Source organism: Vanacampus margaritifer, chromosome 10 (genome assembly GCF_051991255.1).
Source record: "Vanacampus margaritifer isolate UIUO_Vmar chromosome 10, RoL_Vmar_1.0, whole genome shotgun sequence".
In the NCBI taxonomy this organism is placed as follows: domain Eukaryota; kingdom Metazoa; phylum Chordata; class Actinopteri; order Syngnathiformes; family Syngnathidae; genus Vanacampus; species Vanacampus margaritifer.
The window spans coordinates 6,740,443-6,763,312 of NC_135441.1; the positions used below are offsets into that span (position 1 = coordinate 6,740,443).

The 22,870-nt window shown below is 40.3% G+C and overlaps 1 protein-coding gene across 1 annotated transcript; it reads right to left on the reverse strand.

Moving 5' to 3' along the window:
• Positions 1–484: 484 nt before the first annotated feature.
• clint1a (clathrin interactor 1a) lies at positions 485–19,422 on the reverse strand. The gene is made up of 12 exons (XM_077578120.1): positions 19,212–19,422; positions 15,596–15,700; positions 12,746–12,842; positions 12,346–12,454; positions 11,684–11,848; positions 11,411–11,594; positions 9,099–9,318; positions 8,933–9,020; positions 6,771–6,836; positions 6,031–6,329; positions 4,104–4,296; positions 485–2,736 (listed from the first exon to the last, which is right to left on the reverse strand). Exons 1-12 carry the CDS (start codon positions 19,250–19,252, stop codon positions 2,405–2,407), a joined length of 1,899 nt encoding a protein of 632 aa, XP_077434246.1. The 5' UTR covers positions 19,253–19,422; the 3' UTR covers positions 485–2,404.
• Between the last annotated feature and the right edge of the window lie 3,448 nt (positions 19,423–22,870).

A 22,870-nucleotide genomic window follows, 5' to 3' on the forward strand; every position in this document is an offset into this window, starting at 1 on the left:
TCCTTCAGAATTAAAAAAAGTTGTCTTTTTTTCTTCTTCTAAAAAATAAACCCAATTTTTACTTTTCTCTCTTTAGCCCGGGCAGGTGTTCTGTGGTCATGAAATTTTGTTGTCTCCTTGTGTAAAACAGACACAGGAGTACAAGCTGTCGTACTGTAAATGGCACTACCATGACGTCATATACAGCAATTACATAAAAACGTTTTAAAAAAAAAATCCTCAGATTTTTTAATGTTTTAGTTTGGGCAATATATACACTGCCAAAGCCATGTCAATAAAACTGTCAAGCAATCAAGTTCACTTATTAGATGTCTACAATTTCTAAACGCTGCTACTAGATTCACAGGACTTTTACGTATTAGTTTACGTATCTTGATACTTTTGATCACGTTTCCATCAACTACAAGTAGTGTCATTACTTGTGCTGCTTGAAGCGCTTTCGAATGACGCTAATGACAACGCACCAAATAACGCACACCATTAATTCATTTCAATCAACGGTTTAATGTTGTAGATAAGCAATATTGCTGTGTAAATCAAAATGGGAAGAATGCAAACTTTCTCAAAGGACTTTCGGAAATTTGCATATACTAGTGTTTCAGTAACAACCCCATTCTTATAGATCAACAGTAGAAACAAAATAAACCTGCATAAAACTAATGGAAGAAAACACGAGATTTTGGTCATTGTAATGCTTCAGACTTCAATAAAAGGCTACAATGTATCAGTGTGCAAGACCTCTTGAGCTCCCCAAGGCTGCAGGATCCACTTCCTTCAACTCTGGCGTGTAAATGATTAATAACATCGTTGGCAAACGGGTGGGGGGGGGGGGGGGGGCTGGGTGTTATTCAGGCACCCAAGATTGATGTAATATTACAGTTACAAGGGTCAGGAGGCACTTGGTCCAGTGAGGAGCAGTGCTTTGTATGCACATCCAACAGATCAGCACCACTGCTTGGTCGCAACGCACGTACACTCAAGCTGACAAATACTGCATGTGAGCGGTTTTAAATATGAAGAATAAAAGGCAAATGTGATGCAATCGTCAAACAGTCTGCAATTATACAACAAGCGAGAGGAAGTAAAGATGTTTAAGGGACAAACAAACAGCATAAGTGAACTAATTAAGACAACTGCCTTTGTGTACTGACAGTTTCTTGGCTTGAGGCACGAGTACAAACAGAATATTTGCACATGGTGTGGTTGCTGCCTTCACCAATGCATGGTCACATTGTCTTCTTTATGGAAGTGAACTGAAGAGAAAAGGCAAAGGTCTTCCAGGCACTCTGGGTTCTTGTACTTGGGAGGCAACAAAGAACACTGCCCAAGCACTGATTATCTTCTTTCAATGCAAAGTGATTACATGCTTCTTTACAAGTCATTTATATATTTACAACAGCAAGAAGAGTCACAATAATGTACCAAAAAGAAAGGATGGTCTAACTGTGGAAAACTGCCTTTTGCAGCCAATAGGTAACAAGGTAATATTACGGAAGAGGATTAGGGCCAGTGAAGATAGAGATATAGAGATAGAGAGAGAAAAAGTTGTCAGAATTCTGACTTTATTCTCAGAATTCTGCCCCCCCAACACACACAGTCAGAAAGCCAGAAAAAACAAAACAACAACAACAAATACAAGAGTGGGCCAATTTACAACATTGATGCGGTTGACTTTCTGACTACTCCTCCCACAATTCATAGCTCTACGTCACAAATTCAGAATTCACTCGAAGGTCAGAATTCTGCCAACCCTTTTCCCCCTCTTTGGTGGCCCTAATCCTCTTCCGTAGTAACAATGTGCACTTCATTCAAATCATTTGTGTGTGGATGACACAACTAATGACATTGTTACCTCCACTCACTCACTCACTGCAGATCTAAGTTCAAGAAACGAGATGTCGATTTCTATTTAAAGGCTAAAGGAAGACAGAGGACAATATGAGAGGTAACTTGATATATTAGAAAGTTAAAATGGCTGATCATGTTCTCCAAACACATCATTTCATAGGAGGCATCTCAAAAAGTGATGCATCTACCGATATATATATTTATATACATTTTTGCTATTCTGCTGATTCCATTTGATTGAGGTTATAAAAGCAAACACACCTGACATTCATGACCAGCAAGGCACATAATTTACCATAGCTGTCTGAAGACCGCACCGATCATTGGCTCACACTACACACACACACACACACACACACACACATGCATACGCTCGCACGCACGCACACCCACCCACCATTCCAATCCATTTCACTACACAGCATTATTTGTTTAAAATAAAGAGATTGCAGGGTGTTGGTATTGTGAGAGTTGACATGATTCAAGTACTCTTTGTTTGAAGCTCAGAACAATCCTTCATCAAAAACCCTCGGCTCATCTCTGCTGCTGCTCTTCATCACTTGCCAAAGTTCGCAAAGTCAGCGAAGGCGTCATGTTTGGGCTGCTGCACCATTCCCGGGTTTATGCCCATTCCCATGGCAGCGGGCATCGCCATCGGCGCCCCTCCCATGCCCATCCCCATCATGCCCTGGTTGGAAGCCATTGCCATTCCCATCATGGCCTGGTTGGCGGGCATCCCCAAGGCCATCATGCCAGGGTTGGGCACCATTGCCATTCCCATTCCAGCACCCGGGTGCACCATGGCATTGACTGGCGGTCTGACTGCTGAGGGTCCAACGCTCATTGTGGAAAATCCTTGTGACAGCATGTTGGCACCGACCTGGCTGCCTGCAATGCATTCAACAAGTCTTTCAGGGCACACACTTGAATTATATAGATTATTTTGTTACACTGCAAGTACTGTTTAACTGCAAATTATAATACTCAACTATTGAATATTCATAACGATACCACTAGCACTTTTGATACAAAAAGAGAATTTTTAAGAAAGCCCTATAAATCCCAATATAGCATTTTCCTTAATTGCTTGAAATGAATGGCAATTCTCTAGTAATTGATCGTAAAATGGCCACAAGAGGGCTACCGATACTGGCATTGGCCGCCATTGTGAGTAGCAGTACCTTGAAATACGGCCGGGTGTTGGTCCGATATTGATACCTTGCGCTCATACTTTCATTACTTTGCAAAATATTTCTTGAAATTCAACCATCGTTTTCGTTACAAAATAAGTGTCCTTGGACTCCTTAAAGGTGCAAATGAATGTAGGTTATGATTGCAAATATTTCATATAACATCATCATATTGTACCGAACCTCTGCTCAGCAAGAACTGCTAGAGTTCAGTGAGCATCAAGGGATTAGCTGCAGGTTTTCTGTATTTTCCTTTACTTTGTGCAACAATTGGAGGAAGGCAAGTAGCACTGAGATTTCTTTGAAATGTAAAGTGTATTACAAATTAAATGTATTATTATTTTTACACCGAAATATTGAAACATACTTAACACGACATTTTACTGTCAAAACTGTGTGTTTTTTCCCCGTTATGTATTGATAATGGATTGGTTTAATTCAAATACAATCTTTTCCCCATTTGTTTTACAGTTAAGCCTCTTTCACACTGTCCTTTGTAGCAGTTATTTTTGACCACCTTGCTGTCTAGCCAGTGTCTAAAAATCACTGCGGGATTGGCGGGTTGTGTCAATGGTCATCAAACATGTAATTATCTTAGTGTGGAAAGCCACAGTGGCTAAGAAATCCTTGGTTGAGCATTAGTTACTACTTCTTACCATTAGCATTGAGACAGTGTTTTTTGTTTGTATAATTTTTGCTAATAGTAGTGGCTACATTTTTTTTTTACAAGTGTAATACTGTTAAGAATGTTAAAATGTCCTTTTTGTTCCCCTCAATTTATCTTTGGAACAGATTAGAGCTTCCACTGTAGATCAAATTAATTGCAAGCCTGACTGTTTGCTGCCACATTCATTAGGACGGCGTTGCCAAAAGATTGCCAGATTGACAAAATTCTTAATGATCTTAATGATTGTTTATTCATGAGCATCCTCCTAATTAGCCTACTTGCGTGTGTGCAAGCCTTTCATGTTGAGGTTGAACCATGTGGTTATACCAACAAAGACTCAATTAGTATTATTGACGTCGGTCACACAATTCGAATGGACGTCGCCGTCTTTCTGTTACCTTGTTGAAGTGTGTTGAGGGTGGGTTGACTCTGCTTGGGCGCCTGCATGCCGAGTCCCAGCGAGTCGAGGTTGATGTTCACCGAGTGGTCTGACCAGGTGGAAGGGAGCGACGCTTTGGCTGCAGCACAATGAGAAACGACTCCCTGCTGAGCAGTCTGCGGCTGTAGAGGCGCCCCAATGTTCGGCAGGGGCTGGCAAAGGCATAAATAAAAAAACGACCTTAAATGGGCAGTCTTAACCACAAAGAGCTCTTCAGGTATTTTTCTTTTCCGTCTTAAGGTGAGAAATATTTTATGCTACAATCACAGCAATATGCAAGACTAATAGGTGAGAGCTGTGGGTCCAAGTTGAGATCTAATTAACTTGTCTGCTTTTGTTTAAGTAGGTCAGGCACCACTTGAAAGAGACACAGCTGACAGCCACAAGCATATTCGGCTTCGGAAACACCTTGTGAAGCCACATAACTCATCTGCTCAAAAAACATTCTATTTTAAATATTACCATACTACAAAAGACTTATTTATATGTGCTTTGATGCAGCCTCTGAACTGAAGAGAATGCATGAAGCAGTGGTAGTTATTACAAAAACGGCCAGCAGGTGGCGGCAGAGTATACGATATGAACCAGGCCCATGTTGAAAAAAAAACTCATTTACCCACAGTTCTAAACAGATTTGTAAATAATGATGAAACTTAGCTATATTCTAATACTAATTGCTACAAAACTGAAACAGATAGAAATATACTTTTTTTTTCCTGATGAAAGAAGAGACTCTAATCTTTCTTTTGGAAGGTTCCATGTTTTTTTTCCTCCAACTTGAAGATTGCAACTGGGATTCACTCAATGACAAGGCATTGGCCATTGCATACTATTCTGTGGGCGTTGCAAAATCAGTCAAAATTTGTAAAATAGCCAGGTGCGAAGGGGGTGGCTTCAGTAAAAATGGCTGGTAGCGCTATTGTGTACATTTAGCGTGTGATGTTATAATTTGGCCAAATTCATAACAATTTGCTTGCTTGGTTGTATCATTTGACACTTCATTTATGCACTCTACAGATACACTATTTGTGTGTGTTTTTTTTTTTTTTAGAAAGCAGTAAAAAGCAGAAATGTTGTTAATAGTTTATCTAAATTCAATAATGCTACTTACTTTAATTTGATGTCACAAATACATTTTCCCTTACCATATTTACCTCCTTCTAGGCAGACTGTGTGTACTATGCACAATAATCACTTTGATCATGTGACTGTGTTGGAAGTAATTGTCTTTTTGTTTCTTCGCTGTCATGTTCTATTGATCATGTTCTGTCTTTTGTCTTTGGAGTTGAAAAAAAATATGTATCTATTAGCAAAACGATATGTCTCCAGAGACAACATTGTTTTAGCAATTCAGACAGCAGATTTCACAAAAGGTCATGTCTCCTGTCCTTGTAATTAATGCAGAATAACAGTTATCCATGCTTATGTCTTACAATAATTATTTTAAACTTACAACGGCAAACTCCACAAAGAAGTGAGAGAGAAAGTTTTCTATGTCAGAATTAGACAAAAAAAAATCAACAATTTGTATATGATTCTTTTAGTTTATCAAGTTTACTTTTTTTTCAAAGAAAGAAAGCCTTCACTGTCACATAAATGTGGTTAAAAAGTGCATTTAGCAGGTTCTATACTGATTAGAAATGTTGGAGAGTGATGCTCTCGTTGGCAAATATTGTGATAACATATTGTCTCCATAATATGCTCTCGAGTCCATTTTGAATTATACACATCAGTCAAGCAACATTAACTGATCATATCAGCACTCCAAATCTGCCAAGTGTAATTCCCGCAAAAATGTCAGCATGAAACTGATGTCATGTAACGCTAAGCATACTGATAAATTATTAAGAATGGATGCATTGGTGTACGAGTGCAACCATGCATACCTGTGACCTCGACTGAGGCAGGCCTGTGGTGTTCATGCTCTGTGTACTATTCATGCTGAAGTTGAGGCTTTGAGAGGAAGTAAATGTCTGAGTTGGCCCCATCAAGTCAAACAGATTTGCTGAGGACGAACTGGTGCCCGCAGCGGCCACTGGGGCGGCGGCCAGAGCATGACCTGCTCTCATGGCTCCAAAAAGGTCATTTCCACTGGTGTCTAAAGGCTGAGCAGATGCTGGCATCTGGCCACCAGGGAATGCATTCCACTCTCCAAAGTCGCCGTTGTTGCTGGAGACTGGTGCCGCTGCAGGATAAAAGAGAAAAAAAGTTAGTTAGCTGTGTGAAGGTTGCTGTGCTATTGATATAAATGGAATATAAATAACAATGACATTCTGTAAACAAATCAAACCTGTCCTGGCACATCAACAGATGACTAAGCAGGGTCAGTCCATTTTCATGGATGTTTTTTTCGGTGATAACTGATACCAAATTTAAAAATTTAATTCAATTGATTCTGTTTGTTGTCTCTGTCTCAACTTCCTCTGCAGCCCCATCAACCCCCGCCCCGTCTTCCTCTGTCCCTGTCTCCTTGTCATCTATAACTGGAGCTGATGTGTGTCTGTTCTTGTTATGCAGAGCAGGTAGCATGTGCCATATGGCCAGCTTTCCTTCTGAATATTCTAGTAGCATGCTGGAGTAGCTACAATGGCACAACACACACTTAAAAGAAAGTCTCCAATCCTACCAGATCCTGTGGAAAGGCCGGCAGAAGCAGCAGGTGAAGAGAAGTCGGCAAATCCACTCATCAAGTCTGCAATGAGAACGAGTCATAAAGATGTCCATTTCAGAGAAGAGCTCCAGGTGCTCAGCTGACAGTTAGCATTCCTTCAGTGTGTTCAGGAGTGTTGGCAAAAAGGAGGGGTGCTGACATCTGTTCAGTTCTCCCGCCCTCTTCACTCACCAGGGACTAGTCCAAAAAACATCTGGTGCACTTAGTTCCTATACATTAGCTCCCCCCTCCAACTGTCCCCAGAACTCACTGACGCTAGCACCAGCAGCTGCACACATTGTGACAAGTGCGCAACTGTCGGTTTGAAGTGAGCTAGCTTGACAGCTAGCTTTAGTTAGCCCATCAGATCGAAATTTCCCATTGCCTTGAAAAGCCAGGTGCATGGACTCAACAAATCAACTTCACTGTATGGACCTGGATTGATTGTGTGGATATGTGTTTGTGTGAGAGAAAAAAAGAAACACACTGCGTGTTACAGATTTACTCTAAGTTACTTGACACTTCAGTACCATTCACACAATGGTTTAGGCAGAGGTGGGCATTCCATCACTTCTGACGGACTGTCTGTCATTCCGTCACTGACGGAGGCCCGTTTTTCTACGACGGCGTATTAGGGCCATATATATATATATTTTTTAAAGGGCGGGGTGCAAATTTGCCACTTCATAAAGTGGTAAATTTCGTAAATTTGCGATTTTATAAAGTGGCAGATTTGCGAGAAAAAAAACTTAGAAACTTACGAACTTACAAAGACGCCTCGCTTTGCGAAGGTCCACACCCTGAGGATCAAGCATTTATGATAATTTGTTAAAATAAATATTTACTTGTACATTTATGTTTCCAGAATTATTATTTACACATTCATACATTTTTTCAAGTATCTAAGTTGATGTGTCGAATCTGCTGCTTTCCGTCATTCACTTGCGCTTACCTAAAGTATGCTAGTTTGTGATTGGTTTGTGTTTAGTCAGCTGATAGGAAATCAGTAAGTGTTGTCACTCTAGCTGCCCCGTGTATGACGAATAAAGTTTAAATTAAGAATGAATCTCCATCATGCCTTTTCATTTTACAAACAGTGTACTATTAACCACCAACGAATCCTCCCTCACATGATTAGACTATAGCTACCGCTACGTGTATTTCCCGTAATAGTTTTTTTTTTCTCTCGCAAAAAGTGGCAAATTTGCGAGTTTTTTTTCTCGGAATATTGTCACGCCTTCTAAAAAATTATATATATACGTGACCCTAATACGCAGTCGTATTTTTCTGACAATAACCTAAAAAAAAAAAAAAGACGAACTAAGGACTGACAAAAGTGATTTCTTGTCCGCCAGTGACAAATCCGTCACTGACAGACGCCAATTTTGTTGACGACTGACAGACTGACGGAATGCCCACCTCTGTCGGTCGGTCCTAATATAGCGGTGATTTAGTGATGATGGAAGCATGGTTAAAATAAAATGAGGGGCTGACAATTACATAGTGGTTCAACTTGAAAAAATGTCGGACTGACGATGGTGCTCAGGAGGTTGACGAAGGACGCACCAGCAACATTTTGTTAAATGACCATCTCTATTATTAGGCATTAGGTATTTAATATGCAGTGAAGCTTTGCTTATTCTGATGGAGTTGTAAATCAGATTTTTTACTAGGGCTGATCAATTATGAAGAAAATATTCATCATGATTATTTTGGTAATAATTGAAATCACAATTTTTTGGGGTACAAAACAAGAAAATGTTGAAACGTAGAAAATATTAAGACAAATACAATTCTTTGAAACACTATTATGCAAGTTCCTTTAAGATTAAACAAAATTTATGAAATTAGTTTAAAAAAGGTGCAAATGTAAAAAAAATTAAACAACTCAAAATTAGTAATAATAATCTTTTTTTTACGATCATGCAGATTTTGTAATTGTGAAGTGTAATAATTCAGATTGTAATTGAATTTCGATTAATTCGCCCTATCTTTTACACTGTGGTGTTTTCAGTTGCAATGTATGTCTTGTGGTTGACAACTGCACCAGACACAATTATGTAAACAAACACCAATATTGCCTCCTCTAAAACCCAACTTCAATAAATGGTATGCCCTAAAAGTTCAGAAAATTATACCAGTTGAATGAGGCTGTGAAGGTGTTGACTCTGTCATTAGTAGGTCAACTAGTCCGCTACTCGAGGGCTGTGTTGCTGCAGATTGTGGCTGCAATAGAGAATACAGATAGATCAGAAGAGGGACAAATTGTACTTGCTGTTGATCTTAAGTGTATTCACACACAACCTGTTTGGTGGTGGCATTTGGGCTCTTGTCTCCTGTGTACTGGGCCGCTGCCCCCAAGTCCACTTTCTTAGATGGGATGCCTCCTCTCTTGCGGGTTGCTGTAGTCTCTGTTGCTTGGACTATTTGTACACTCTTGGTGGTAACAGTCTCTTCTTCATCTTTGAACTCTTTACCCGACTTGCCATTCTGAGATGAGCGACTTCGCTCCTCCTCAGTGTCACTGGTCAAGGGGAAAAGAACAAATTTACAGAAAGTCCATGCTTAATCTCTCTGCTTGAGATATCGTTATATTTGGAATACTGTAATGAAGTTGGTTCAGTTTATGCAAGTGATAAAATACAAATTGTAGGGTTTTGTGCTGGAGATTATTTGTTTTTGGCCAAGCATCTGCTGAATGTGCTGAATGGATATGCACAGTAATTCTCAAGTGTAAATTGGAGGCTTGGTGACAAACTATAAGTGAATACAGAGTAGAAGCCCCTCTCAAACAGGCTGATTTCAACAGGGCTCTACAAAGGTGACAATGACAAAGGTGAAAGGTGTGCTCTAATTCTTGATCCTTGGGGTATTTTGACAAAAGCAGGTCATTCTGTAATTTTGCTCTTAAACATCGCTTGTGGATTTAAATTTGATTTAATCTTAAAACATTTAACAACAAAGGCCCACCATTCTTTATTGTGAGTTTTTGTACTTTTGTGGTCGAACTTCTACAGTCTCATCAGCATTTATCTACTGTTTTGTAAGACTTCAGTGAGGTCAAATTCTTATCACTAACAAAATAACGCAACAGTTTGTGGAGGGGGACGGAATAGATAAATGTAACACTTGGCTTTATTTTGTATTGTCATTAACAATCTTGAGTATTTTACATGCCACTACTTTTTCTTCAATAATTATACTGTCCAGTTTTTCTGTTTGACTTGATGGGGCCAACTCAGACATTTACTTCCTCTCAGAGCCTCAACTTCAGCATGAATAGTAAACAGAGCATGAACACCACAGGCCTCCCTCAGTTGAGGTCACAGGTATACAACACATTTGGAGATCAAATTAAACCAGTATGTCATGCACTTTTTTTTTTACTTTTCTTGATTAAAAACAACATAGGCAACATCAGTTTGATCAGTCTAGTATTCAATTGGGGGGTATTCCAGATAAATATATTTAATAATTTTAATTTAGTTGATACTTGTATGCTTAGTGTGTTTTCCCAGTTCACAAGTGACTTGCAGTGATGAGTCTGACGACCCCTGATGAGACAAGCTAAAAGTCACAACAACTTACATATCTCTTTCAAATATTGATCCTCAAATTGTGACTTACATTTGTCATTGCTCAAACTAGTCAGCAATTTAATGTATCCTATTATTATTCAAACTGAAGACCTTTCAAACAGCCATCCACCTCATTCCCAGAGTCATGTACACTACTGTGAGATATAAAATGCATAGAAGTAAGATATAGCCATTTTTTACAGAAGCGTATTGAATTCAATTCAAAAACTCTTGTTTTTCTGACAATTTTTTTCAGGGAGCTGTTTTTTCTGAGTATTTTTTGTGTTTAGTTTAACAGATTTTTTTTTCTGCCATAAAAAAAAATCCAAAAAACGGGGGGAAAAAATATTCTGAAAAACTGAACCAAAAAAATATGAAAAACAGATCACCAGCTTCTGTTTTTCTGAGTTTTTTTTGTTTTTTCTAACCTCTGTACTCCAAGTGACTTGTTGGAGACTCGCTAATAGTGGACAATTTCCCGCATACTTCCAAAGTACCTAACTATATCACTTACTGGCTTAGTATACAAACATGTCAATCGAATGGCATGATTTTAGTAAGCTAACAGTTAAGATTCTACGGAAGCGTATAGCATGCGGGAAAGTGTCCGCCATTAGCGAGTCTGCAACAAGTCACTTCGAGTTCAGAGGTTAAAAAATAAATAAATAAATTACTCAGAAAAACAGAAGCTAGTGCTCTGTTTTTGGGAACATTTTTTCTCTCAGTTTTTTTAAAATAATTTATTCTCCTGTTTTTCCTGAATACTTTTTTCTGTATGTCTGAGTACTTTTTCCTCCTGTTTTTTCTTTTCCCCTTTTCCCCAAAAATTTATGACATAAAAAACTATGCAGTAAAACAGCAAAAAAAAAAAAATACACCAAAAAACAAAGCGCCCCCCAAAAAATGAGTCATAAAAGTTTGAATGAGTTTTGAAGAGATTTAAAATCAGCCATACTAGTGTGAAAGGCGTGTGGGCATACATTGCATTGATGATGATTGCTGATATTTGGGACATTACCACTTATTCGAATCCCCTACCTAAATCGGTCTGGTGAGTCGTCTCTATCCTTCTTCCTAAACTTGTTGATGGTATCGTCAATAGTGCTTCCAATCTTGCCACTGATCTCTCCCAATTTATCGCTGAAAGGAAACTGCCCTTTGTTATTCTCCCAGTCATCATCCCATCGGTTACGGCTTTCACTGGAGTCATACCTATCTGACGCTGGAGGAAATCACAGGAGAAGGTCAGAAATGTCAACGTTTTTATGAAAGGGACTGGGATTAGTTTACACTTGTCAAGACTGGACTTACAGTAACTTCTGAATCCTCTACTGTCGGAAGACACACCAACATATTTATCTTTATTTTTCTTGGCCTTTTTCCGCTCTTCCCTTAGTCTTTCATCGTCCTGAACCAACTCCACCATCTCCTTCACCTTCTGTCTCACATTCACTCCTTGGTCCTTCCCATGCTCATCTAGGAACAGTACATATATATCATGTAGCATTAAAACATGGGATGGATTTAAAAAAAAAAAGTGTTATAGGAACAGTACATATATATCATGTAGCATTAAAACATGGGATGGATTTAAAAAAAAAAAGTGTTACCTGTAAGTGCTGACTTGCATACACGGAATACTATATAACCAGCGTTAAGCAGAAATGAATACTTTTGCCACCTTAAATACACACATGGTTGAAAATAATGAAAGCAACTTTAAGGGACTGTGTGCGTGTGTGAGTGTGTGCGCGTAATTGTGTAATAAGCAAAGCTTTCATCATAGCTCACACTAGAGCTTTTGTTAATTAACATTCTGTTCTGAGAAAGCCTCTCATTATCAAAGCAGATCTTTGGAATTAAAGTGACAAAAGTGTTGCAAGGGATTGATATGCTGTCGTATGCACCCCTATTCCAAACTGCAAAGGGAAGCATTGAGTAAATTAGAGGATGTGGTGGTGGGGGCCACTTACCAACAAAGTGGTAGCTTTCTAATGATCTGAGGTCATATAGATGTTCTCTGGCACTAGTGACAACCCGCTCTGATCCATTCTTGATTAGATGAGCAAGCAGCAGTAGAGACTGCAAGGCAGGACAGATAATACAAGTCGTAAGAGTAAGAGTAAAGTCAGGATTAATGATTGATGAATGTAGCATACAACTAAAATGATAAAGAGGGATTCGATTTTTTCGCTGGGCCGGTGGAGACAACTCAGCATATGTTTTTAAAAAACATCCTATTGATTTCCTTTCAAACCATATCTTAATTGTGTTAATGAGTAGTTAAATAATCTTTCCCCCAATTGTGACCATGGGTCTTTGCCTTATTTTACATAGTGTATGCAAAGAGTTTGTGGTACATGGCCAGCAGACCTTGTAGACTCTCCTCCAGTTCTTCTTGTTATCTCTCAGCATTCGAGTCCACAGCATGTTCATCACCTCGGGGAACAGCTCGTACATGAAGGTGGCTCTGAACATTGACACATTTACAGGGGCAAGAAATAGGTCACATATTAAAATTTTTATCTAAAATAAATCATAGCCAATATTTGATCTGGTATGTCTTGTAAAATTGTTACGGGGCAAAACTTTATTTTTCTCTCAAATGATGTCATGTAAGAGCAACAGTAAGATCAATAATATAGATGTAAATTAGGGCTTAACTAATATGTATTAATGGAGGCCGATGGCGATATTGATATTTGTCAAGAAAAAAAATTACTGATTAATCAACCAATTAAGTTAAACAACGTCAGCTTTCAACATCAGTGATCGGTTAGCTAATATCTTGTTAGAAAAGCATGAGTGCTTCAACTGCCATGTTAAGTTGCAGCCCAGCTCAGCGACGTTAGTGGCTAGTATGTTCCCATCAAAGGCAATGCATGTGTATTGAAAATAAGTCATAATGTGCTCATTTCTGAAACAACTTTCATGAAGCTTAGTTTTTTGGCAACGCCAAAGCATGTACTATTAGTACAGAAGATGCATCCTTGATATTTTGGTTTTCGTAATGTTCACGGGAATGGAATGCAGCAACACTGTGACGTCGTAGGCATGTTATCTACCGATTGTTCATATCTATGATAATAACGGTAAGACCACTCGGTTCCCAGAATGCATTTGAATTGCTAAAGTTATAAGGACATTAATCCTTGTCATATTTAAAGGGTCAGTAAGGTGAAAAATCTACTTTTTGAAGCTTTTAGCCATGTTAAAATGCTAATTCCTCACCAAAAACATAGCCGAAGTGGTGCTTTCCAACAACAGCCCCTCTATGACAAATTCTAGGTCATTCTGTTCTCCAAGCACCAGATCCTCCTAACCCACGAAAACGAGCAGGTCCTCGGTTTGTGAGGTGTGGAGGTTAGGACCCACACCGCCACTGCGGACTAAACACACGCCCACTTTTTCTGAGATCTCCATGCTCGCAGGACAGTGATCAAAGTTGCCTTTATCAGTAAACATTATGTCCAAGTGAATTCAAAGCAATCAATTATCCTTCACATTTGCAATGCCAAAGTGCAATGACAATTGGCCGTCTCAAATTCCCAGAAAGGTTCCACGTGCTGCGGCTGACGCTTGTGTAAACTACAAGTAAAACCTTGCATTTACGAACCAATATGAATTAATGGTGTAGTGCATAGGTGTCAAACTATGGTCCTCGAGGGCCGCAGTCCTGCAAGTTTTGGAGGTTTCCCTCTTTCCACACAAGCTGATTCCAATCAGCAGGATCGTTATCAGGCTTATGCAGAACTTGCTGATGAGCTGATCATATATCAGCAGTGTTGCAGAACGGAAACATCCAAAACCTGCAGGACCGGAGTTTGACACCTGTGTAGTGGTTGGTGCACTCACCCTGAAAGCAGAAGGTACTGGGTTCGCATCCCACACTGCTTTTTTTTCTCCTCTCCTCCCCTCCTCCTCCACTACAATTTCTTGCGGCAAAGGAGCCGTTTTGCTACAAATGCTTATTGAAGAATTGAACAGCCATTCAATTTCCACATTTAAAGAAAACACGGTTGTACTGCAGGGGCTCACCGCGGCCTCACGTGCAGGAGTGCGCAAACACGGCGCTCCAGAGTTTTGTGGGAGATGCGCGCAGCAGCCGACTAGGACGAGAATGGCACGGCAGCCACACAGGCAGAGGCGGGGTTTTACTGAACTGTTGAACCGGGCGTCTTCCTTCCGGGTTAGAAAAATAGCCAGCATAATAACTCATATTTCATAAGAAATTACATCGCCATGGTGTCAAAGGTAAGATTATATGCCTATGGTTAACTGTTAAAATACAGTGATACGGAACCTTTAACACATTTTGCTTGATTTATGTTGCAGTTGAACTATCATTTTTAAAACAAACGGTTAAAATGGTGACATCCCAGTCAATTCCTCTGCATGAGTTGCAATGCTCACCCAAGCACTGCTTGTAAAACAGCACTTTTCTACCTGAGGTACACAAAGCAATTTAACACTGCTTCGTCATTGTACCTACTGATGACGCAGCATCAGGAGCAACTGGGGTTCAGTATCTTGCTCAATGACACATCAATGTGGTCACAATGGCTGGGGATTGAACCCACAACCACTGGGTTGGAAGACAACCACTCTACCACTGAGCCATGCCGCCCTAGGACTTAACAAATGACAAACTCATCCAATGACTGTATTTAACTGACACATGTTTGTATACAAATTGATGGAATCAAAGCTAGGATATTGTTTTCTGAGTATTTATGAGATCTTTGTTATCCGTGCGCTAATTTGTAAATTGTTAGGGGTAATGGAGGGAAATACAATCGGCAACTTGAGCCAATGTGCCGGTGATTTTTACCAATGTTAGAAGGGGTAAAATTGGCCAATTTAAATCGGCAGTCCAAATAAAAAACAGTGCTTTTTAAACTGTAGTAATTTCCAATGGTGTGACAGTTTTGACCAATGCAGGAAATGATGAATATAGGTTCTCTATTTCAGTACACTATCACAGTGGTATGACTGTAGTATTTATAGCATCATTGCTAATGCTTCAAGATTGACGCAACATTGCAAAACTGTACTTTGAATAGATACACTGGTGGTTTACTGTTGCTTCTGTCAAAATACTGGAGGTGAGAGAGACCGCATGCAATAGCAAATGAATATTTACTATAATGCTGTTACTAAGTAAAATGGACCAGCAAAATAACAGGCACGGCAAATGCTTAAAATAGTGATTGTTGTGCTAACCTTGAAATTTCACTCATCAGTTGTCCTGATGGTCCCCAGGGGTCATCATTAGTGGCCTCTCTGACTTTAGACTCCACCTCTGAGTAGTTCATAACCACATTGGTTCTGTGAAGGAGAATTGAAAAAGAAGACACAAAACACCCATGTGAACTCTTGCTTTAAGTACAAAACATGCTTTGTATTTAATATCCAAACCAAAACACTCAGTCGCTGTTTAAACAAGGGGAGCGAGAGGGAGTGAGAGTGAGAGAGCTCTTGTTTGATGGCATTTAAAAAAAGTTACATAGAAATAGTTTGGTGGCTTCTCTAACTGAATGTAAAAACAAAAACAGCAACATTGGTAGTTAAACTAATTAATACGTGACGGCGTTTCAGTCACCTGTAAAAATACTCAGAATTGTGATGATAATACAAACTGTGTGTTATCTTTTCGATCCCTCAGCACAACATGATACAACTTCATTTTCTGGTTAGAATGTGACCTCATTGAATAGTCACAAAATGGTGCAAAAATGCTGACGAGTTTGTAGAGATTAAACCACAAAAGAATACAGGCTTGCAAAAAAGAATGTGGGGCCATTTTCTGTTATACACACAGTAACCCCCAAGGTCCTTCATTTTGGAATCCGTCAAATATTTCCGGAAAATAGTTCTCAAAACTAGTCTTAGGCGGAGAGACCTTAAAATTATAAGACTTAAAAATCTCATGAGACATTACCTCAATGAACATTTAACAAACTCCGCCTAACCAGTAAAATGTTTTTAGATGGTGACTCAACTGCCATTATTTACAATAGGGAGAGAAAAATCTAAATTTAAACAAATCAGAAGTCAACTGCCAGCACTGACCAGTTTGTGTTGGACTACCTAGCATATGTATCGAGTACAGTACTTGCTGTTCTCATGTTCATTCTTAAGAGTAAGTTCATCAACTTTTATGTTTTTTAAAGACTGCAGAATCATAACCTACAGTATAGCATAACAAAACATTTTATTACAATTAATTAATTATTAAGTTCCAACTGAGCTTCAACCATGGTGGCAAAAATGGATCTGGGCACATGCACACATGCCACCTCAGCAACAAGGCCTGAAAAAAACAGCATTGATTTGGTGGCAGTCTAAATGGGTTACACCCTTTTCTGTGGTTGTAGAGACAGGCGGTGTCACTACGTCCACACCAGCACGGGATGGTTACACGTTGGAGGACACAGTGTTCTTTGGAGGAGAAAAATAACACCATAGCGACAAAAAGGTTTTTTATCTACTAGTATGTCAGTTTTTTAAGTCCCTGTTTCCTTGATGAAACTTAATGTATAACTTTGTATCAAACTTTACTACTCTATTTCAAGTTCTGTTACTTTTGGTATGTACTACAACCAGGATAAGTCCATAGCCTCTAGGGTCCACTAGGTCTGGGCGATATACAGTATCGTTATTGTAAGGCAGGGAGACAGCTGCGCATCAGCAAGCCATAGAAATACAGTATATACACAGTAGTACACAGGTATTGCTTTACAATACTCAACTGTATTTATAATTTCATATGTAGCAGTGGATAGCGAAGCTTGTGGTGATAATATGCAAGAGCGGTGTGCGCTATTCCAGTCCATTATTAATGGAAAAGAGTCTCGCCTTTCAAATGAACACTTTCTTTATGATTATCACTCACGCCCTATTTCAGTAGCAACCTGTGTGGACTTTGCCTGGAATTGTACTTTTGTGGATGAAAAAAGGGATACAATGCTACAAATTGTATGAGGAGCCTCAAAGTGCGATACAACTGGTGACAGTCCAATCCAAGTCGGGTTCGGAAGCACTGTGCGCTGTGTGGCAGGCCTTAGCATTAAAGCTACCCAAGGTGTCAAGCCACAGACATAAGGAAAAGATGGTATGATACACACACATAGATGCAGTTAACACATGCACACAAACAAGCACTTATGCTGTAGCACAAAATTATTTTTTTTTACATTAAATGTGAATTTTATTCTTTATTTATTGAGTAAAAAACTACACATATAATTACACATAAAACAGGTTTGCTTTCATTGAATTGTTATTGTATCGTTAGAGAGATATCTGGCATGAAAATCAAGATTTGAACTTTTGTCCATACCACCCAGCTCTCGTTAGAATACTAGAGCACAACATCTTGTCTCCTCTTAAAGCGCTTCTCAGAAAGGATTGGGTAATGCAATGCTTCATCTAGTCACTTGCGACCGCTGAAATGATATTGACGTGAAAGTGGAAGTTGCGTTACTTTGACAGTGATGCACTATCACATAAATTTCCATCGTGAATCATAGGTTTGTAGATTCTCATGAGACCAAGTGTTTTACGATTCACACGCCCATCATCTTCATTGACTTGTATAAACTAAACAAACAAAGCTAACTGAAGCACACAGTCAGAAACTTGTTTATTACATCACTGTGAAAGATACATAACACACACTTAATTCTGTGTTAACACAAAAAAACAGGATCTAATTAATTTATTTACTTTTTCAGTACCACTTACTACGTCATTTAATCGCCCAATACCCCTTTTTTAAAATACTTACTTTCAATATGACATTTCCATTTACAGTATACTGTAAAACTGTTGTAACTGCTGTGTCTGCAAAAAAAAATATCCCAAAAGTGTAATAGAAGAATTACTGTATGTCAGGCAAATATAAGCTAAATGAAACTCTTGAAATTTTAAAAGCCCTTATAAGTTGTTAGTTGAGTTTAAAAGTAGATTAAATGTTTACTAATGGCGTTATCCTACTATCCTGACATAATTGACTGTCACCTAAGAATCACAGTGTAAAGCAGAATTATTTGCATATGCTTGTCAAATCATTTCGCTTGTTAACTGCCGAGAATTTATACCTGACTTGCTAAACTTAACGTTATAGCACAATGAATAAACATCCCCCTTTCTCTTTATCATATTTTGTTGTTCTATTTTATTTTCTCTTGGGACTTACTGGGCTAACCGCGGACCTGGGGTATCGTGTTTCGTGGCATATTGTGGAAATGTGTTTGGTATGGTAAAATTCTTTGAATCATTGAGTACAGTAGATTCCCCGGTTCAGTCTTGTTCGACATGAAACAGACTCTCTTTGCTACTGTACGTTCATACAGTGTTGATAAAGTGAGCAAAATTAACAAGTATCATAACTGCCAGGTCACACGGTTAGTTTATGTATTTAAAAAATATTATTTCAACCTGGTAGTCGATCAATGCTTGTGTCACGGCAATGTTATCACTTCATTATCCAAAGCTGTCAAACTAGCTTAGCTGGCTAGCCTGGTCAGATAGCCACCTAGCCAGTACGCTAAGAAATTAGCTTGTTGGCTAAGTTTATTAGCTTGACCTGTCAAGCAGAAACACCAACAACGCACTTAAGTGTCGAGACGGTTCACGCTATCATATCAACCAACAGTAAAGTAACACCGAGATCTAAAAGACGCACGTTCCTGGGTGTTAACTGCCCTCTGTGGTTAGCAACATTTAAGCTAGCTTAACTTGTTCGAGCGACGTGACGTCAAAGTTTTTGATACGTGTCTCTTTCAAACAGGTAAACTACACAAAATAAAAGGCTATAGAACAGCGATATACTCACGCCTTGTCAACCAGCTCCCGAACCTTCCACATATTCAGCATCTTGGCTCTGTTAAAAGAAGCTCTCCGCCTCGCTGAAACGCTTTAGTCGAGCCCAACACCGATACCAAACCTTGAAATGGGAAAAGTAAAGTGTCGTTACACCTCTCGTTCAAGACAGGAGGCGCAAACGCACCACCAGGCCGTCAGGAAAGGTTACTGCGGGATTTATCCTATGTGGCGTCATTTCACACAATCATTCCAAATACTGCAAAGTGGAGACGTCTCCACTAAATACTACCGTTACACAAAGTTATGTTTAGAGTTAAGTCGAGGGTGCAAACAGCTTCATCATGCGTTATTGTAAAACAAATGTAAACACCAACTAACCTCATACAACAATAAACGAGGCAAATTTGATCATAAACACTACATAACCCCCCCCCCCCCCCCATTATTACTGTACTACTACGTTTAGATAACAAATAACCAGAGCAACAGTGAATAGCAATTTTTTTAAATTAATTTTTATTTTGTATGTGGGTGAGTATGTGTATGTGCGTGTGTGCGTGCGTGTGAGTGTGTATTCATTAGTTCACCTAAAACCTATTAAAAAATCCCATATCGTTCACCTAAACCGAACACTTCAGAACCCAGCCAGAGCCGTGAGGCCGTCAGGAGACCCGAGGAAGGACCAAAGAAAAGAAAGGAGAGTGAAATTTAGCACCGACCAGACACCACCCACCACCCACCGGGCCACCAACCAGAGTCCTTCACCAACCCCAGAAACATCCAAATTCCAACAAATCAGGAATACCTCAAGAGACAAAAGGAGAGACTGAGGAAGGAAGGACAGACGAAGCAGAGTGAGATCCACAGACACCAGCCTCCACCGATTCAACGACCAGAGAAAGAAGCAGATTGTGTCTGAGTTTCGATAGATCTTGGTGTGGTGGATCTGGCATGCATGAAAATCTCCACCAAAGAAGGGAGCCGTCGACCCCTGCCAGGACAGAGCAAGCGCAACACCTCAGGCCACGGCAGCGCCAAGGGACAACCCCCTGGCCCCGCAGGGTCCACCGGCCGGAGTGCAAACACAGGAACAGGAGCGCCCCCCCACCCCAACATGGCCCGCGACCCCAACCCAACGCAGCAGGACGGGGCACTGCAGGCCCGCCAGGCACCCCACCGGTCCACAGCCCCCGCCCCCCGGCCACCCATCCACCCCAACCCAGCCCCAGCCGCCCCCAACCCCCACTCTGACTTTATCTCCAATGCCTCTAACATGTGTTGTGCCTCTGATGTACTCATTCCTGATCATATCCATCCTGATCACTCTCAAAGAGAACCTCAGCATCTTTATCTCTGCCACCTCCAGCTCTGCCTCCTGTCTTTTCCTCAGTGGCACTGTCTCCAGACCAAACAACATCGCTGGTCTCACCACAGTTTTATAAACATTTCCTTTCATTTTAGCTGAAACCCTTTTATCACACATCACACCTGACAGTTTTCTCCACCCGTTCCAGCGTGCCTGTACACGCTTCATCACTTATTTTCCACACTCTCCATTGCTCTGGACTGTTGACCCTAAAACTCCTCCACCTTCTTAGTCTTTTCTCCCTGTAACCTCACTCTTCCACTTGGGTCCCTCCCATTCAGATACAGATACTCCGTCTTGCTACGACTAACCTTCATTCCCCTCCTTTCCAGGGCAAAGCTCCATGCTTCTAGCTTCTCCTCCACCTGTTCCCTGCTCTCACTACAGATCACGATGTCATCTGCAAACATCATAGTCCATGGAGATTCCTGTCTAACCTCTTCTGTCATCCTGTCCATTACCATAGCAAACAAGAAGTGGCTCAGAACTGATCCCTGATGTAGTCCCACCACCATTTTGAACTCCTCCATCACACCTACAGCACACCTCACCACTGTCTTACAGTCCTTATGCATGTCTTGCACCACTTGAACATACTTCTCTGCTACTCCAGACTTCCTCATACAAAACCACAGTTCCTCTCTGGGCACCCCGTCGTAAGCTTTCTCCAGATCTACAAAGACACAATGCAGCTCCTTCTGACCTTCTTTGTACTTCTATATTAACATCCTCAAAGCAAATACTGCATCTGTGGTACTCTTTTTTGGCACAAAACCATACTGCTGCTCACAAATGTTCACCTCTGCCCTCAGTCTAGCTTCAACTACTCTTTCCCATAGCTTCAATGTGTGGCTCATTAGCTTTATTCCTCTGTAGTTGCCACACCACTGCACGTCTCACTTGTTCTTAAAAATGGTCACCAGCACTCTTCTCCTTCATTCCTCAGGCATCTTGTCACTATCTAAGATACTGTTGAACAACCCAGTCAGAAATTCTACTGCTACCTCTCCTAGTCACTTCCATACCTTCTCAGGTATATCATCAGGACCAAATGCCTTTCCACACTTCATCCTCTTCAATGCCCTTCTCACTTCATCCTTACAAATCTTTGCTACTTCCTGGTCCACCAACGGTCACCTCTTCTACTTTTTGTTCTCTCTCATTTTCCTCATTCATCAATTCTTTAAAGTACTCTTTCCATCTTCCTGTCACACTACTGGCACCTGGCAATAAACTTCCATCCCTATCCTTTATTACCCTAACCTGCTACACGTCCTGCCCATCTCTGTCTCTTTGCCTTGCCAACCTGTGTAGATCAGTCTCTCCCTCCTTACTATCCAACCTGTCATACAAGTCATCGTAAGCCCCTTGTTTGGCCTTTGCCACTTCTACTTCCACCCTACGCTGCATTTCCCTGTACTCCTGTCTACTTTCTTCAGTCCTCTCAGTGTCCCACTTATTCTTAGTTAACCTCTTTCTCTGGATCCACTTCTGCACCTCCTCATTCCACCACCAAGTCTCCTTATTTCCTTTCCTTCCAGATGACACACCAAAGACTGTCCTACCTGTCTCCTTGATCACATTTGCTGTAGTTGTGCAGTCATTTGGAAGCACCTCCTGACCATCCAGAGCCTGTCTCAAGTCCTTCCTGAAAGTCATACAATACTCTTCCTTTTTCAATTTCCACCATTTTGTCCACTGTCTTTGCCGTCTTTGTCTTCCTCACCACCAGAGTTATCTTACACACTACCATCCTATGCTGTCTGGCTACACTCTCACCTACCACTACTTTGCAGTCGCTGATCTCCTTGAGATTACACCGTCTACACAAGATGTAGTCTACCTGTGTACTCCTGCCTCCACTCTTGTAGGTCACGCTATGTTCCTGCTTCTTCTGGAAGAAAGTATTCACAACAGCCATTTCCATTCTTTTTGCAAAGTCAACCACTATCTGTCCTTCTGCGTTCCTCTCCTTGATACCAAACTTGCCCATCAACTCCTCATCACCTGTTTCCTGCACCAACGTGTCCATTTAAGTCTGCACCAATGACAACTCTCTCATTTCTAGGGATTCTCTGCATCATTTCATCAAGGTCCAACCAAAAGTTTTCCTTCTCCTCCAGCTCACATCCTACCTGTGGCGCATACCCACTAACAACATTGATCATCACACCTTCAATTCCTGACACAATCCTCAGTATTTGTGCTTGGGACCGGCACAAGAAGACACTGGCGTGTGCCCCTTTGCGGCTATATATATATATATATATATATATATATAAAACCTAACAAATCACTTTTTA

Excerpts from the sequence above, each read along its gene's own strand:
- clint1a (XM_077578120.1), bottom strand. The coding sequence starts at position 19,252 with ATGCTGAATATGTGGAAGGTTCGGGAGCTGGTTGACAAGGC. Across the intron at positions 12,455-12,745 it reads ACTGGAGGAGAGTCTACAAG|TCTCTACTGCTGCTTGCTCA; the intron begins GTCTGCTGGCCA and ends CCTGCCTTGCAG. Across the intron at positions 2,737-4,103 it reads CCTCAACACACTTCAACAAG|GCAGCCAGGTCGGTGCCAAC; the intron begins GTAACAGAAAGA and ends AATGCATTGCAG.